General features: G+C 41.2%; 1 protein-coding gene across 1 annotated transcript in view; it reads right to left on the bottom strand.

The window, feature by feature from the left end:
* Positions 1-540: 540 nt before the first annotated feature.
* The window catches only part of LOC122657898 (ATP-dependent RNA helicase DEAH11, chloroplastic-like), a 50,470-nt gene continuing 33,649 nt past the window's right edge, over positions 541-17,361 (bottom strand). Inside the window, exon 4 of the mRNA XM_043852694.1 lies at positions 541-1,827. Within this exon, the coding sequence (XP_043708629.1) occupies positions 608-1,827 (1,220 nt within the window). The 3' untranslated portion in view covers positions 541-607. The remainder of the gene's footprint in view (positions 1,828-17,361) is intronic.

The following is a 17,361-nucleotide window of genomic DNA, read 5'->3' on the forward strand; positions in this document are numbered from 1 at the left end:
GTCTATTTTTGTCAACTCAAACATAGGGTGGACAGTTTTGTAAATGAAACCCCAAAAATAGCTAATCTTGTAATTTTCCCTAAATTTAATTTAATAACTAGATTTAAAAACACAATCATATTGGCACTGATTATAAATGTTTCCATTTTAGTTTTGATTTAATTTTATAGGCAAGAGAACACTGCCATTTTAGTTTTGATTTAATTTTATAGGTAGAAAAATGCTGCCTAGTCACGTGGCCCCAGCACAATGAGAGTTCACAGAAGGGCATCAACATGGGTAAGATTTTTTATTTCCCGGGGGCGGGGCAGTAATTTCATGGTCTCTAATTCCCCCCATACTTCCTTAATAGTTCTAATGGCCACCTTTTTTTTTTTCAAAAGGAGGGTTACAAGCCCATTCCTATCTCGAAATAAAAAGAGGGTGAGAGTGCAATGTGAGCAAAAGTGGCAGCAAGTTGATGAAGTACTAGAAGGCAAAATGTAGTTGCATATATATATATATCTATTATATGTGTAGAACCAAACCCAAAGATGGATTGTGTTATTTACAAGAGATACATATTTACACTAGGGGATAGGGTGTAAAACGTGGTAATTTAGTCCTCTCATTGTATAGCTTGGTGTATAGACTGCAGGTGTTCATAGCATTGTTCACTGGTATCAAAGAAATCCAAACACACCCAGCATATATGCCTCCCACACTTGCACTCAATGTGATTGCATCCCTCCACCTTCTCTATCGTGTATCCACAGGCAGGGCAGCCCTTGACTTGTTCCTTCCCTTTGCGCCATTCCTTAAGTGACAAATCTGGATCATTCTTGAACTCCTTGTACATCTCACATGACACATACTGATGGTATTCCAAGTGACACCTAGTGCATGTCTCCACGAAGCAGGCTCCACAAGAATATGGCTCACCAGTCGATCCAGGATCTGCCACTCGATAAACTGAAGGGCAGTCCGGTGATGGACAAAACCTGTAGGTACCACCACTACCTATCACATATGCCCCCAAAGAGGCCCTGAATAGATCTTCCAACTTCTCACTTGGCAACAGACTCTTCAAATCTGTAAGAAAAATGGGTGTTCCACACCCCTCGAGGGTGCAGCACAGTGGAAATCCATTGTGGCTTTTAATTGCAGAGTCACACTGCTCCACCAAGCAAGACCGGCAAAACAAGTGAGCACAGCCTTGAAGCTGGTAACAGTCGTCCACCTCACACAAGCAAATGGGGCAGGTACCTTCTCCTTTCGGCTGCTCAGATGGCGAATTATCACTTAGAGACTTCGTAAATTCATAAATAATCTCCTCTACTTTTTGCTTTAATTCCTTGTTCCCTCGTACAACTATGACATGACGGCGAGTATTAAGCATGAACCCAGCCCCAGGTACTTTATCCTTGAGCCCATGTAGGTCTGGCCCAAACTTCTCAACCAGTGCTATCATCAGGTTGTGTGGCAGCTCCTCTCCCCGCAGGCGAATTTCCAATAGCTTATTTTCATGGAGGCTTAAAAGGGATTGAACCAATCTCCGCTCAGCAACAGCAATTTTTTCCTGCAACCCAAAGATCTTAACATTCATGTTCTGCCTATCATAAAGGATATATGTCCCCGTCTCTTGCTGAATTGACTTAATGACTGCAATGCCATCTTTACTGAAGAGAAGTTGCAATATGCTTGGAGTGAGACTAGCGTGGTTTATTGCTGTCCCTTTCATGAGCTGCTCCAATGGCTTTCTTAACTCTGCCACAGTCTTTGTAGCATTTGCAGATATTTTTACTCGAAAGGAGCCATTCTCATTCCTTTCAAGATTGCAGAATACACCTACACAAAAAGTCAATTCACTACAAGGTCAGACAGGGGTCGCTATTGCATAAAAAAAATTGCGATGTTCTATCTTATGATGCTTGATGCAGGCAAAGGTTGTAGATTTGATCGAGTCTAGAATAAAAGCCCACTTGGGGTTATATGGGTCATGGGCAAATCATTATCTGGTTTTCTGTTGTAATGGCCAGTTCTGTAAGCCCATATGATGGCATAGTCGGTTTTATATGGGATTTTAGTTTTAGTTTCTATTTGTTGAGCCTCTAGAATTCCTAGATTAGTTTCTATCAACAGGCCAAGTAGTTTTTAGGAGTTCCTAGTTTCTGTTTACAGGTATTCAAGTCTAAAAGAATTTGGGAAAGTACCTAAATTTGGAGTTCAGTCAATTTAGCAAGCTAGGGACAAGACTATGAATAAAGATTGTAAAGGCATGTTCTGAGCAATATAGTTTGCAGTTGCTTTGCTTCAGTACATAAGGAGGGTCTAAACTGCATTGTTACTGCTGCATTTTCAAATTCTGATCTGCTTCTACAGGTCACACTTCAAAATCCATTGATAAGGACGCCTTAATACACCCTGCGGTTCACACTTAAAAATTTATAACTTACGTAATGTTATGATTAAAATTTCCTTCATGGCATATTAAGGTAAGGTTGTCTAGACTGCCGTAAATAGGGGTGTCGACCGATCGATCTCGGTCAGGCCTCAACCGGTCCTGCACAAATGACGCCAAGACTGAAACTCGGCCGTTTATCTAATCGGTCTGCAAGGCCCCAAAACCGAGAACAATATGTAATCAGGGGAACAGATAAACAAGCCTGAATAGCAGAGGAATCAAATGACAACACAGCAACCAAGTTCTCAATATCAGTCAAGGTAACCAGTAGAAATTGACACCACACCCCAAGAGTAAAAGGTTCCTCTCTCCTACGGGAATTTTGGAGGAAGAAAATCCTACCAGGTTTCTCCTATTGCAACCTCCCTCTGTTCCCCTACCCATCATCTTCTGCCGACTGCATCGACTTTAGTTGATAGCCATGACGAGGCAAAGGCATAGAACCACCACCACCTCCGTCCATTCCTGCAAACCCTAATAACAGCCCAAATAGCCCTAACCCTAGCTCTAACTCTGATTTCTTTCCTCGCATGCAATGACAAAGGAATGAGAGAAAAAAAAGCAGATAGCAAGAGTAAGAATGAAATCTACTATCTCAAGTTTAGCAGCACCATCTCCAATGGCGGATCCTTTGGATCTTCCACAGTGCAGTGCGATTCCACGTGCAACACCCCGACGCACCCTTCCACAGCCCTCCACATGGCATCCGCATTCAGGACACCCCTTCGAGTCCTCTTCGCCGAAGCTGTGGCTGTATCACAGTCAGCAATTGGAAGTAGGCACACACACACACATAGTGAGAGAGAGAGAAGGATGGATTGGAAGGCAGAAAGAGGGAGAGCAGAAGAGAAGATTCGGGTTTTGGGAAAGAGGAAGATGCAGAATTCCAGCAAAAGAAAGAAGAGGAAGAAGAACCAATGGTTCAGAGTTGGTCTAGTTCTGATTATATTCAATTTTAATTCTCGAATGGATTATATGGGCCATGGACCAAGTATGTTTTAGGTTTTCTATTGTGAAGGGCCAATTCTATACCGGTTTGAGCTTAGCACAGCATTAATTGATATCAGAGCTATGGAGTGACTGCAGAGCCATCAACGGTCTCTGAATTTCACTTCAAATTGAAGAACTGATCGTGCAGGTTTGATTCGGTATCACTACAAAACTTGTGGTCGAGGTTTTTTTTTTTCCACGCTGGGGAGAGTTGATGCAGAATTCCAGCAGAAGAAAGAAGAGGAAGAACTTGTGATTCAAAGTCGGTTCGTTCTGACTAGACTCAATTTTAAGTCTCGAATGGGTTACATGGACCATGGGCCAAGTATTTTGGGGTTTTCTAGTGTAAAGAGTCAATTCTGTAATCCCATATGAGGGATTTGAGTCCTTTACGGGATTGGGTGTTAGTATATATTTTCCATTTGTATTTTTCTATAAAATTTAGGTTATATTGGGTCCATATTGAGTTACTAATTTGAATTGTTCCTGTTTTGTTAAAGAACTGTTGAATCTGGTTTTAGAAACTCTATCAGCAGCTCTAGAATGTTTCTAATTTTTTAATTCCTTGGTTCTCAAGTTTAGGAATTTAGGAAAGTTTTTAATTTGTGAGTTGTGTTAAGAATAGAAAGTTGACGAGTTAGTTTATATACAAATTAGTGTTCTGATATGCTATGTAACACAATGATTTGATTAATGAAAAGTCTGGTTCAGCCCTTCGGTTCTGTGGTGATTTAGAGCTCCCAGTTATGGTGATGCAGTAGGACCGCAGGAGTGGTGATTAAATAGGCTCCCTGGTGATGATTTCAGGAACCATTAGTGGTGATTCCAAGGCTGGGTACTGATTGTGATTCCTGATCACATCCTTCTTTTCAATCATTTCTTTTATTTGTCTTCTTTCCCACAGTTGTATATCAGTTTGGGTTCATCGAGTTATCTGATTTTTTTCACACTGGTTTTATCCCTGTTAACAGGAAAGAATAAAGCTCAATGCTTGAATCTATTAATGAACATCCAAGCCCTTTTATTTATAATAGAAGAGGGGAGAGAAAAATTACAGAATTGACGCAACACTGTTCACATGAACAGTATCACAGCCCTAATTACTATTCTACCCTTGTTCAAAATACTCCCACTTATTCTAACACTCCCCCTCAAGTTGGAGCATAAATATCAAACATGCCCAACTTGACTAAAATAGGATGAAAGACTTTCCCACTCAACCCTTTAGTGAACATATCAGCCAGTTGATCAGCAGACTTCATAAAAGGAACACAGATCAGTCCTTTCCAGCTTCTCTTTGATGAAATTCCTATCAACCTCCACATGCTTGGTACGATCATGCTGAACCGGATTGTGAGCAATGCTAATGGCAGCCTTGTTGTCACAATACAACATCATAGGGAGACGGACAAGAATACCAAGATCTTGTAATAAACCCATAGTAAATATAGCTTTTCGGATAGCTATAACCTATCCGTATCCGCATCCGTTTAGCTTTCGGACGGATTCGGATAGTGCTAAATGGATACAGACACGGATACGGAAACAGATTTCGGCTATTCATTTACACCCCTACGTCCAGGCGCCTTGGCCGACTTGGGTGCCTTGGATGCCTTGGTCACCTAATTGGTATCGCCTTGAATTCTACCCCTCTCCAACACCTTGAGTCGCCTAGAGGCCTTGACAACTATGAATAAAGCTCTAAGCCATAACAACTCACAAATGCCTTGCCCATAGCATGAAATTCTGCTTCTGCACTGGACCTTCCTACCACATTCTGTTTCTTGCTATGCCAAGTGACAAGATTTCCACCTACAAAGGAGCAATAACCAGATATGGACTTTCTATCAGAAGATCCAGACCAATCAGCATCATTATACGCTTCAACTCGTAAACGGTCATGAGGAGATAAGAGAGATCCTTTTCCCGGGGCTGACTTCAATTAATGAAGAATACAAAGAACAACATCCACATGAGAGGAATAAGGATCATGAATGAACTGACTTACAAAGAAGTAATAACCAGATATGAACTTTCAGTTAGGATTTAAAGGTGAATAGATTCTTGTAATGGAGGAGAGCTTTATAGCAAGAAGGAGAAGAAGAAGAGAAGAGAATAGAAGAAGAGAAGAAGAGACGATGAGGGAATCGTGAATTCTCCTAACACCTACTTACTTTACATTACTAAAAAACACTTTAGGGAATTACAAAGACCTCCTTGGGGAGATAAAAGATAAAAAGAAATAAAAGTTAAAATTACAACTCTAGTGACTTGTAACAAAGACATGGACTAAAGTACCCCTAATACATAAACTCTAACACTCCCCCTCAAGCTGGAGAATAAATGTCATACATTCCCAGCTTGCACAATAAGGTACTAAATAGGCCAGGGATGAGACCCTTGGTGAAGATATCCGCTACTTGATCACCTGTCTTCACAAAAGGAGTACAAATGCAACCAGAATCCAGCTTCTCTTTGATGAAAAGCTGATCAACCTCAATATGTTTGGTTTGATCATGTTGAATCGGATTGTGGGCAATACTTATAGCAGCCTTGTTGTCACAATAGAGTCTCATTGGTCCTTCTGTGTCAAAACTCAAGTCTTGAAGTAGTCTCTTTAGCCATATAAGTTCACACATTCCATGAGCCATGGCTCTAAACTCTGCCTCCGCGCTAGATCTAGCTACAACTGGTTGTTTCTTGCTCCTCTAGGTAACTAGATTACCACCCACAAAAGTGCAGTATCCAGAAGTAGATCTCCTGTCAGAGACTGAACCAGCCCAATCAGCATCTGTGTAACCTTCGATCTGCAAATGGTCATGCCTGGCAAATAGAAGACCCTTTCCTGGGCAGGATTTCAAGTACCTAATGATGCGATACACTGCATCCAGATGTCCACTCCTGGGAGAATGCATAAACTGACTCAGCACTCCTACTGCATAAGTGATGTCTGGTCGAGTTAAGGAGAGATAGATTAGTTTCCCAACTAATCTTTGATACTTGCCTGCATCTATGAGAGGAGAACCACATTCATCACCAAGCTTGTGATTCGGATCAATTGGAGAGGTTGCTGGTTTACACCCCAACATTCCTGTCTCTTTCAAAAGGTCCAATACAAATTTCCTCTGGCATATGTTAGTTCCTTTCCTTGATCTAGATACCTCAATACCCAAGAAATATTTCAAGAGTCCAAGGTCTTTGATCTCAAACTGTTTAGCCAGATAAGACTTCAATCTGTTTATCTCAGCAACATCATTCCCAGTTACTACAATGTCATCAACATAAACAATGAGAGCTGTGACTGTACCATTTCCTCTCCTGATAAACAAAGTGTGGTCAGCTTGACTCTGGTAATATCCATTCTTTCGGATGGCTTGCCTAAATCTCTCAAACCAGGCCTTAGGAGACTGTTTGAGGCCATAGAGAGCTTTCTTCAAGAGACACATTTTCCCTTCAGCTGAGGGACACTTAAAACCAGGAGGGGGCTGCATGTATACTTCTTCTGCTAAATCTCCATGAAGAAATGCATTCTTCACATCTAATTGGTACATTAGCCAATCTTTATTGGCTGCTACTGACAGAAGAACCTGGATTGAGTTATGCTTGGCTACAGGGGCAAAGGTCTCTTGGTAGTTAATACCATACACTTGACTGTACCCCTTTGCAACTAGTCGAGCTTTATATCTTTCCACTGTACCATCTGATCTGTACTTGATGGTATAAACCCATCTGCATCCAACTGGAATTCTCCCCCTGGGAAGATCAACCAGTGTCCAAGTATTATTCTTCTCTAGGGCCACCATTTCCTCAGACATTGCTTGCATCCATTTTGGATTGGATAAGGCTTCTGTGACATTTTTGGGAATGGAAGAAGACTCAAGGGCAGTGGAAAAGGCAATACCTGTAGGAGAAATAAAGTCATAGGAAACAAACTGGGCTATGGGGTTAGTACAGGCTCTCTTCCCCTTTCTCATAGCAATGGGAAGATCTAATCCAGAAGGAGAAGTATTACTTGACTGAGGAGGATGAGACTGAGGATGTGGATCCAAAGAGGGGTTTTGGCAGGGTTGTTTTCCCTGCAATGCATACCAGGGTTGCTTTCCTTTTCCCTCCAACAAGCATTCACCTCTTATGAATACAACATCTTTGAATCTTATTCCCTTGTATTCTTTTTTTCTGCTAGCATCACCACCACTGCTAGCATCAGTATCAACAACACCATCAGCTTCAACAACATCCACTTCTTTGTATTTTCCAATATCAAATAGGAATGGGGAAGTGGAGGTAGGTAAGGGAGACAGAAAAAGGAATGACATCAGCATCCTGTTCACTTCTAGTACTCTCCCTCTGAAGAGGATGCTGAGGAGAAGAAAAGTAAGGAATAGACTCAAAAAAGGTGACATCTTTGGAGAGAAGTCGCCTTCGGGAAGGAGGATGGTAACACTTATACCCTTTGGTTGAATCAGAGTAGCCCAAGAAGATGCACTTGAGAGCTTTGGGGTCAAGCTTTATGCGGGCTGATTTGTTGACATGAACATAACAAACACAACTAAAGACTTTTGGAGGCAAGGAGAAGACTGAGGATTGATGAGAAAGGAATGCCAAGGGAGATTTGGAGCCAAGGAGTGGAGATGGCATCCGGTTAATAAGGAAGGTAGCAGTAAGAAGTACATCAGACCAAAAAATCTTAGGCACATGCATACCAAATAGAAGACTCCTGATGATTTCCAACAAGTGGCAGTGTTTTCTCTCAGTCACCCCATTTTGTTGAGGGGTGTCAACACATGCCAGTTGGTGGATAATGCCATTATCAGTAAAGAACTATTGGAGCCCCCCATACATGTACTCACCCCCCTTATCAGACCTAACAATTTGAATTCGAGTACCAAACTGAGTACTGATAAAGTTATAAAAACTCTTGAAGGCATCACAAACATCACTTTTTGTTTCAACAAAACAGTCCAAGTGGATCTAGAATAGTCATCCACAAATGAAACAAAGTAACGAAAACCAGACAAAGAAGTAGTGGGAGAAGGTCCCCAAACATTAGAATGAACAAGAGAAAAAGGAACTGTTGATCTAGTACCATGATAAGGATAAGATGTTCGACAATGTTTAGCAAAAATACATGATTCACACTGAAAAACATAAGAAGAAGGAAAAGAAGTAAACAAATGGGGTAACTGTCTCCTCATAACAACAAAAGAGGGATGACCCAAACGTTGATGCCAAAGCATTATAGACTCCAAAGTACTACGGTTACTCCGACCACAAACATAAGCTACAGCAGTAGATGAATCAGGTAACCGTGGTTCAAGAAGGTACAGTCCTCCTTTCTCAGTCCCACTTCCAATAACCCTCTTTGTCTCCAAATCCTGAAAAAGACAATAGGAAGGAAAGAAAGTGACACAACAATTTAAGGATTTGGTTAGGTGACTTACTGATAATAGGTTAGTAGCAAAATCAGGGACATGAAGAACAGACTCCAGAGAAAGAGAGGGAGTAACCCTCACATTACCCTTACCAGAGACAGAAGAAAGAGAACCATCAGCAACCCTTACCTTGTCCCGGCCAGAGCAAATGGAATAGGAATCATAACACTGTGACATACCAGTCATGTGGTCAGAGGCTCCGGAGTCAATGATCCAAGTGGGAGCAGTAGGAGCGGCAGATGAGACCTGCAGAGTTGAGGCAGAAGCAGTGGACCCTCCAGGGGTAGAACTAGCAGAGGAATGACCAATGTGGGACATCAACCGGCGGAGGGCTACAATATCATCCTGTGAAAGAGAATCAAGAGCAGACTGGGATCTAGATGTCTCAGTCTCAGATGTCACAGAGTGAGCCCTAGCTCCCCCTCGCTTGCCACCCCGAGCACCAGATGAACCACCACGCATACCTGGGGGCTGCCCATGAAGGTCCCAACATCTGTCCTTGGTGTGTCCCAGTTTTCCACAATGATCACATTTAAATCTCTCACGGTGATCCCCATTTGTGCAAGACACCTTTCTGATTTGGTGGGCAGTGTATTGCCCTTTGTTTGTTGGATATCTTGCCTATGTTTGGGCTTCCTATGATAACCCCAACACCCAAATATCGGTTGTGGCTTACTAGAATCTATTCACCTTTAAATCCTTCTTGCCCAATGTCTTCCTTCAAACTTCTTGTGTATGACCTTCTTAATGATGAGAGAACTTCATTAGATTACTTTTGTGTATTTCTTTACATAGTATAACCTCCTATTGGAACCCTCTACATTTTCTAGGGTTCCAAAGAAGGATACAAGGTAGCTAGAACCCTAGTCGACTCTCAAACCTAGCTCTGATACCAAGTTAGGATTTAAAGGTGAACAGATTCTAGTAATGGAGGAGAGCTTTACAGCAAGAAGGAGAAGAAGAAGAGAAGAGAACAGAAGAAGAGAAGAAGAGAGGATGAGGGAATCGTGTGTGTTAGGAGAGAATTTTCCTAACACCTATTTACTTTATATTACTAAAAAACACTTTAGGGAATTACAAAGACCTCCTTGGGGAGGTAAAAGATAAAAAGAAATAAAGTTAAAATTACAACTCTAGTGACTTATAACAAAGACATGGACTAAAGTATCCCTAATACATAAACTCTAACACTTTCTATCAGAGGATCCAGCCCAATCAGCATCAGTATACTCTTCAACTCGTAGATAGTCATGAGGAGATAAGAAAATTCATTTTCCCGGGGCTGACTTCAAATAACGAAGAATATAAAGAACAACATCCATATGAGAAGAATAAGGATGCATGAATTACCAAACTCTGGCAATGGCTATATCTGGCCGTGTGTGACAGAGGCAAATAAGTTTCCCTACCAGCCGCTAGTAACAACTTTTGTCAACCGATTCACCCTCTTTTTCCTTGAGTCTTGTAGTAGCCTCAATAGGTGTATCAGCAAAGTGACACCCTAATAACCCTGTCTTAGATAATAGATCTAGAATATACTTTGAGAAAAAAAGATGCCCTTTGAAGATCATGCAACCTCTATCCCTAGAAAGTACTTCAGCTTTCCCAAATCCTTTATTTCAAATTCACGGCCAAGGAAAGTCTTCAACTTGTTGGTCTCATCAACATCATTCCCTGTCACCACAATATCATACACAGACTATGAGAATGGTTACTTTATCATTATTCCTTTTGATAAACAAAGTATGGTTAGCATTACTCTGCTTATATCCCACAGAAACCATAGCCCAATGAAATCTTCTAAACCAGGCATGAGGTGATTGCTTTAGCCCATATAAAGCACGCTCCAACTTACATACCTTGCCGTTGGTTTTGTCACATGCGAACCCAGGTGGAATGTCCATATATACCTCCTCTTCAAGCTTACTCTGGAGGAAGGCATTCTTTACATCCAACTGTTGTAAATCCCATCCCAAATTTACTGCACAAGATAGTAACACTCTAACAGTGTTTAGTTTAGCACCAGGTGCAATGGACTCCTGGTAGTCAATCCCAAATGTCTGAGTGAACCCCTTTGCCATCAACCGTGCCTTGTATCGATCCATAGTGCCATCAACCTTCTGTCCACAAGCACTCATACATCCAACTGGTCTTTTCTTTGGAGGAAGAACCACAAGATCCCATGTATCATTTTTTTACAAGGATCTCATTTCTTCCATCATTGCTGCCTTCCACTTTCCATCTGCAAGAGCTTCCTGCCAATTCTGGGGAATACAAACAGAAGAAAGGGAAGAGACAAAAGCACGAAAGGATGGAGAAAGAGAATTATAGGAGATAACATGAGATATAGGATGCTGAGTACAACTCCTAGAACCTTTGCGACTAGCAATAGGTAACTCAGGAGAAGGGTTTTACCTAGAGTGGGAAGATGATCTGAATCCTGAGTCAGCAACTGAATGGGTATTGGTGCTCCAGTGAATGGAAGTTGCTTGTATTTGGAACATCCTCTTTGATATGTTTTGAGATTTGAGTCATTCATTCTCTTCTGAAAGTCTCCAATGGTTTTCTGGACTGGAGTAAGCTCCCTCCTGAACGAGAACTGTGTCATTAACAGTATCTAAGGTCTCCCCCTGTGTGGAATCCTCTTCATTAGATGGTATGTGAGGGATAGGAGTAGGTTCAGGCTAGTTATACACAGGAGCCTCAAGAGGGAGAGGGGCCCCAAGAGTCAACACCTCTTCACTGGAATTCTCCCCCTGAAGGGGTGTAGTGGGATAATAGGAAAGGGTTTCATGGAAAATGACATCCAAACTCACCATGGTACGACGGGTGGGTTGATGGTAACATTTATAACCCTTCTAGGAGGGAGAATGGCTAAAGAAAATGCACCGAAGGCCACGGGTTCAAGTTTACTAGGGGACTGAGTATCCCTATCATAACAAACACGACCAAAAACTTTAGGTGGAACTATAAAGGTTGAGGAGCCATTTAAAAGGGACGCAGGGGTACAGGAGTCAAGGACTTGGGTAGGCAGCCTCTTAATAAGGTATGCTGCAGTAAAAACAGCATTCCCCCAGTATTGGGGAAGAACATTACGGGCAAACATAAGTGTTCGAGCCACATCTCGATTTTTTCTTTTAGCCACTCCATTCTGGGTAGGAGTATCCACACAACTAGTCTGGTGGAGGATCCCATGGGCAGCAAGGTAATTTTGGAACTGACCTTCCACATACTCCGTGCCATTGTCACTCAAAATTTTGCTAGTGGAATTGTATTGGGTCTGAACTAATATATGAAAATGCTGAAATCATGAGAAAACATCACTTTTATTATGCATCAAATACACCCACGTACTCTTAGAATGGCAATCAATAAAGGACACAAACCAATGATGGTCAGAAATAGAAGGTTTCCGACTAGGACCCCACACATCAGTATGAACCAGATTAAAAAGGGAAAAGACTTCTTTTGTTAGAAATAGAATAAGTTGAACAAGTCTGTTTGGCCAGAACACAAACCTCATAAAAAAGGTCATCCTTGTTACATTATTTAACTAATGCTGGAAATAAATGAGATAAAGTTCCTAAAGGGGGGTGACCTAATCGATTATGCCATTGTTGAAGTTCAGAAGAGACCAAAGAAGTTTGATGAAGGGGAGATGGTGGCGGTGTTGAAGGAGGACGACCATCATCGAGCAGATACAATCCATCATGCACTTTACCTCATCCAATCGTCGCCCCAGTTGTCAGATCCTGAAAAACATAGTGGGAAGGAAAAAAAAAGTCACTTTACAGTTCAAGTCACGAGTAAGACTACTAATGGACAAAAGGTTAGTAGTAAAATTAGGTATATGTAAAACAAAGGATAAAGAGATAGACGGAGAGCCAATGATAGAGCCTTTCCCAGAGATAGAGGACAGAGAACCATCAGCCACCCGAACTTTGTCTTTCCAAGAAATGGGTGAATAGCGATAAAAGAGGCTAGAGGATCCGGTCATGTGATCAGTGGCACCAAAGTCCATGATCCAAGGGGTGGAGACTACTGATGCACAATTACCAGCAAACGGACTACCTGAGTGGACAAAATGGGAACCTGAAGTGGCGGATTGATTGGAAGGAGTCGATGTAGTAGATGCAGCAGAGGCCTGTAACATACGTAGAGATGTAAACGGATCGAATTTGGTCCAAACATGGTACTATCAGTATCCGTATTCGGTTATCCTAGTCGATATCCGTCGGAGATTTAAAAACAATTTCCGAATTCAAATTCGATAAGATAACAGACATTTGGGATATACAGATATTAGATTAAAAAATGTCGATAGTTGCAGAGAGTTGCAGAGAGAGGGAGAGAGAGAGAGAGAGAGAAGCCGCTAGCTGTCTCTAGCACGAGAAAAAACTAAAATCATCGATAAGTGGAATCGATGAACAATTCATGTAAGAGTATTTTAGATTTCATCTTTCTTTCAAGCTCAGATCTCGACTCGTATTTCTTCCTGTGGTGTTGCAGATTCAGAAATCCAAAACTAACCTAACCTCTTTTCCCTTCTTCATTTTCCCTTTTCAGATTTGATGGTTATCTTCCTCACAGCTTCAGATCTAATTGTTAACTTCACCCAGAGTTTCAGATCTGATAGCCATCTAATCCTCAACTACAGATCTGCTTTTGAGATACAAGAGGGTTCCCACCGCAAGTTCCTCCACTCAACAGCATACCTCCTCCAGACCCATCCTCTCTTGCTCGCTCTTCCTCCCTCCTCGATTCGTCAATTGCAACCTGTCTGCATCTCAGATTTGAATCGGATTAGATGGAATAACACCAAAGAAGCAAGGGTCAGAGACGCCGAGATGAACTTGAGAACTCCGAACACTTTAGAGCCAAAGATAAAAAGAACGATTAAAAACCCTACTTTTGTCAGTTTGTGCTCCACTTTCTCGGTTTCTCCACTATTTTTTAATTTTAAATTAAATTAGTACATCCACAATAAACTAGGCACTATTGCCATATGCGTTTTTAAATAAAAGATCCAAATGGCATTGGTATTATAAAATATAATATACAAAACTTTCACTTTATTTTACAATCAAATACGAATCGGATAATATCCGGTCAAATACTAGTATATCTGTATCCGTATCAGATTAGTTTTTGGACGGATTCGGATAGTTTCCAGATAGCGTTTTCCCGAATATAGATACCCCTAAACGGTTACGAATGCGAATCGAATTCGAATTTTCGACTATCCGTCTACATGTCTAAACATACGACGGAATGCCTGAAGTTCATCCTGGGAGAGACCAGTGCCAGTGGAAGGAGCAATGGGAACAGTCTCGGTGTGAATGGCTTTGTTTTTCGATTTCCCACGAGCAGCACGCTTGGCCTCAAAATCAGATGGTTTACCATGAAGCTTCCAGCAAGTGGCTTTGGTGTGATAGGGTTTACTGCAGCGTTCACATCTCACAATCCCTTTGGAAAAATCACTAGGAGCAGTAGGAGCAACATATATGGGAGCAGCAGCGGCAGCATTCTGTAGATCAGATCGGTCAGTGATTGGAGTATGTAGCATGGCTGCCCTATGATTTTCTTCAAAAAGAACTAAAGCATAGGACTGCTCTAAGGTAGGGAATGGAACCCTGCCCAAAACCTGAACTTGAATCTGGTAATATTCAACATTTAAACCAGCCAAGAAGTCATAAACCCGAATCTTGCCAACATGCTTGCGATACACAACAATATCGGTTGCATTAGTGGGCTGATAACCTGAGTAGTGGTCCAGATGTTGCCATAGACTATGAAGGGCAGCAACATAATACTTAGAGATGGAATGGCCTTTCTGAGTGGTGTCATGAATCTTCTTGCGGAGTTCATAAACTTGGGAATCCTTTCCAACCTGTCCATAAGTTTCCTCCGCAGCCAGCCAAATATGAGCAACAGTTTCGAGTAGCAAATAACCATTGACCAGATCTGGTTGCATGGAGTTAAGTAAAAAAGACATGACTTGAGAGTCATTGGAGATCCCTCAACCTGAAGAGGACCAGCAGTAGATGGTTTCTCGGCAGTGCCAGTGATATGTCCAGTGAGACCACAGCCAGCAATAGTGAGATATGTAGACCTAGACCACATCAGGTAATTAATTCCATCAAGTTTGATGGAGGAAGAAAACGGAAGATACTCTTGTAGTGGCTGTCCATCAAGGCCACAAGTAACAGTAGAAGTGTCGTCAGACATCCCCAAAAAAAAAAAACAAAGCTGATGTGGCCAAGAAACAGATTGAGTGCTCCTTAGTTGATGGTGAAACTAAGAAATCCCTGCTGATCTTGATCTTCTAAGAAAAAAGAGAATTGATCCTCACTAAGGCTGTCTTTGGTATCATTTGTATTTTTTATTTTTGCCTATTTAACAAAAATCATTTGTGAAAACCATTTTTAGTCAAAACATAAAAATCGTTTGGTAAACCAATAAACATAATAGATTGAGTATTAAAAAATAGGTTTGGTACGCCTATAGTGTAAGTCAACGGCAGCTTCAGGATTTCTACAAGCTTGACATGGAGAGAGAGAGAGAGAGAGAGAGAGAGAGAGAAGGAATGGGGAGGAAGAAGAAGGGTAGCCATCTGATTAATAAGAAGGCAAAATAAACCCTTTGAAAAGGCTGCTGTAGAAAACCATCTTTTCTATATATTATAAAACTATAAATACATTAATATTTTGTTACAAATCCTGAGAAGAAAAGGAAAAACTAGAGAAAAAATGATAGAAGAAGAAGAGATGGGGAAGAAAAGAAGAGAACTCGATGCATTGAGTTCCTCACCCACAGTTTGTATTTATTATAATAACCAATTACATCAAAATAGGAAACTCATTCCTTGACAACCAAGAAACTAAATATAATAAGAAGCTAACCCTAACTAGGAAACTAACATAAAACGGTGGAAACAAACTAAGAAACCAAGATAGGGACAATCCCTCTATTCATGGTAAATTACCCAAACTACCCTTGTACCCCCACGGCACAAGGGCCCATTCTCAACACTCCCCCTCAAGTTGGAGTACACATAGCAAAAAGAAATCTCCAGCTTGAAACAAAAGTACAAGATAACAATTGTAGCACCACCTAGCAGCACATTACCAGCTCAAGCACAATGGCCACCAATCAACAACAGTAAGTAAAAGAAACCATGTCGAATAGAACCAAACAGCAACACGCAATAATAAGAGGTAGAGAACCCCAACCGCGATCTAAAGATCATATAACAGCAACAACAACATCATAGGTAGTAGATAGGCATCTTCCCAAAGAAGACAAGTAAAAGTGCAGCTTCAACAGCTACATCACAAGAAGAATCTCGCAACTCTCTCAGAGGCACCATTTCACAAAAGGCTACTGTCTCAGAGGTACTACTATTGTACTTGTACATTAGCTCGGTGCTTGTAGAATGCGGACCCAATTCACAAAGACAACATCTGGTTGCTGACCGGCCAATCAAAGACAACATGTAAAATCCGCAATAAATTTAAATTTTTGGAACTTGTGTGATTTCAGGTTCTAGTCCTGTGTCGATGCTTGCTTCAATGTTATGGGCTGCATCGGTCAAGGTACTAGACCAACCATCTGACACACCTATGGAGGATTCCGGGGAGGAGTCTTCTCAACCTGCCCTTCTAGAGTCAGAGAACCCTGGTGGGGTCCCGCATCTGAGCTACCTGTGTCAGATATGCTACCTGGAGGGGATGCGGAACCTATTCCTTAACTAACTTATTGTAAGTATGAACTTATTTGTGTATTCGTATGCCGATTATATGACCAATTAGACTTCTAGGGGTATTCTGGTCATTTTATCCCTGTGGGACCCACATCCCCAGTGGAGATTTCAATTCCAAGTAATTACCCGTACCCAGTTTACCCATGATGCCATGTGACATCATTCTATAATTACATTAAGGTAATAAGTACAAAATTCTGGTTAAAAACAAATTTAAAAATTAGTTTTAAAAGCTGATTTTACATTAAAGGACCAAACAACCCTTAGATAACTCAACCTCTATAAATATAAACCAATTACACTATTCATCAATCTAAGAGGTTAATAAATTAGTTATAGAAATAATTAATACTCAAATTACCACCCTACCCCTTAGTGCTTAAGTATTATGCATATATATAAACCCCCCTTTACTATTTTCCTTCTTCCTCTTATCTAAACATAAGAAGAATCGATCCAGCCTTGAGAGCCTTAGGGAAACTTAGAGAAAGAAGAAGAAAAAGGGGAGAAGAAGAAGAGAGAAGTACATCATACGTTGGGGCTTTGATTCTACACTTGGAGTTGAAGCATGAGAGTGCAATTGGAGTTCTTCCTGCACAATCTAGGACTGCTGTCACACTGATATCACCATCAATTTCAAGTAGGTCCTTAAATTTCTGTTGTTCTCTTCTCTTTCTTCTCTAATCCTAAGCCTTAACCCAGTCCTAACCCATGGCAGCCATTAAAACATGTAA

Source organism: Telopea speciosissima, chromosome 4 (assembly GCF_018873765.1).
Source record: "Telopea speciosissima isolate NSW1024214 ecotype Mountain lineage chromosome 4, Tspe_v1, whole genome shotgun sequence".
Classification (NCBI taxonomy): domain Eukaryota; kingdom Viridiplantae; phylum Streptophyta; class Magnoliopsida; order Proteales; family Proteaceae; genus Telopea; species Telopea speciosissima.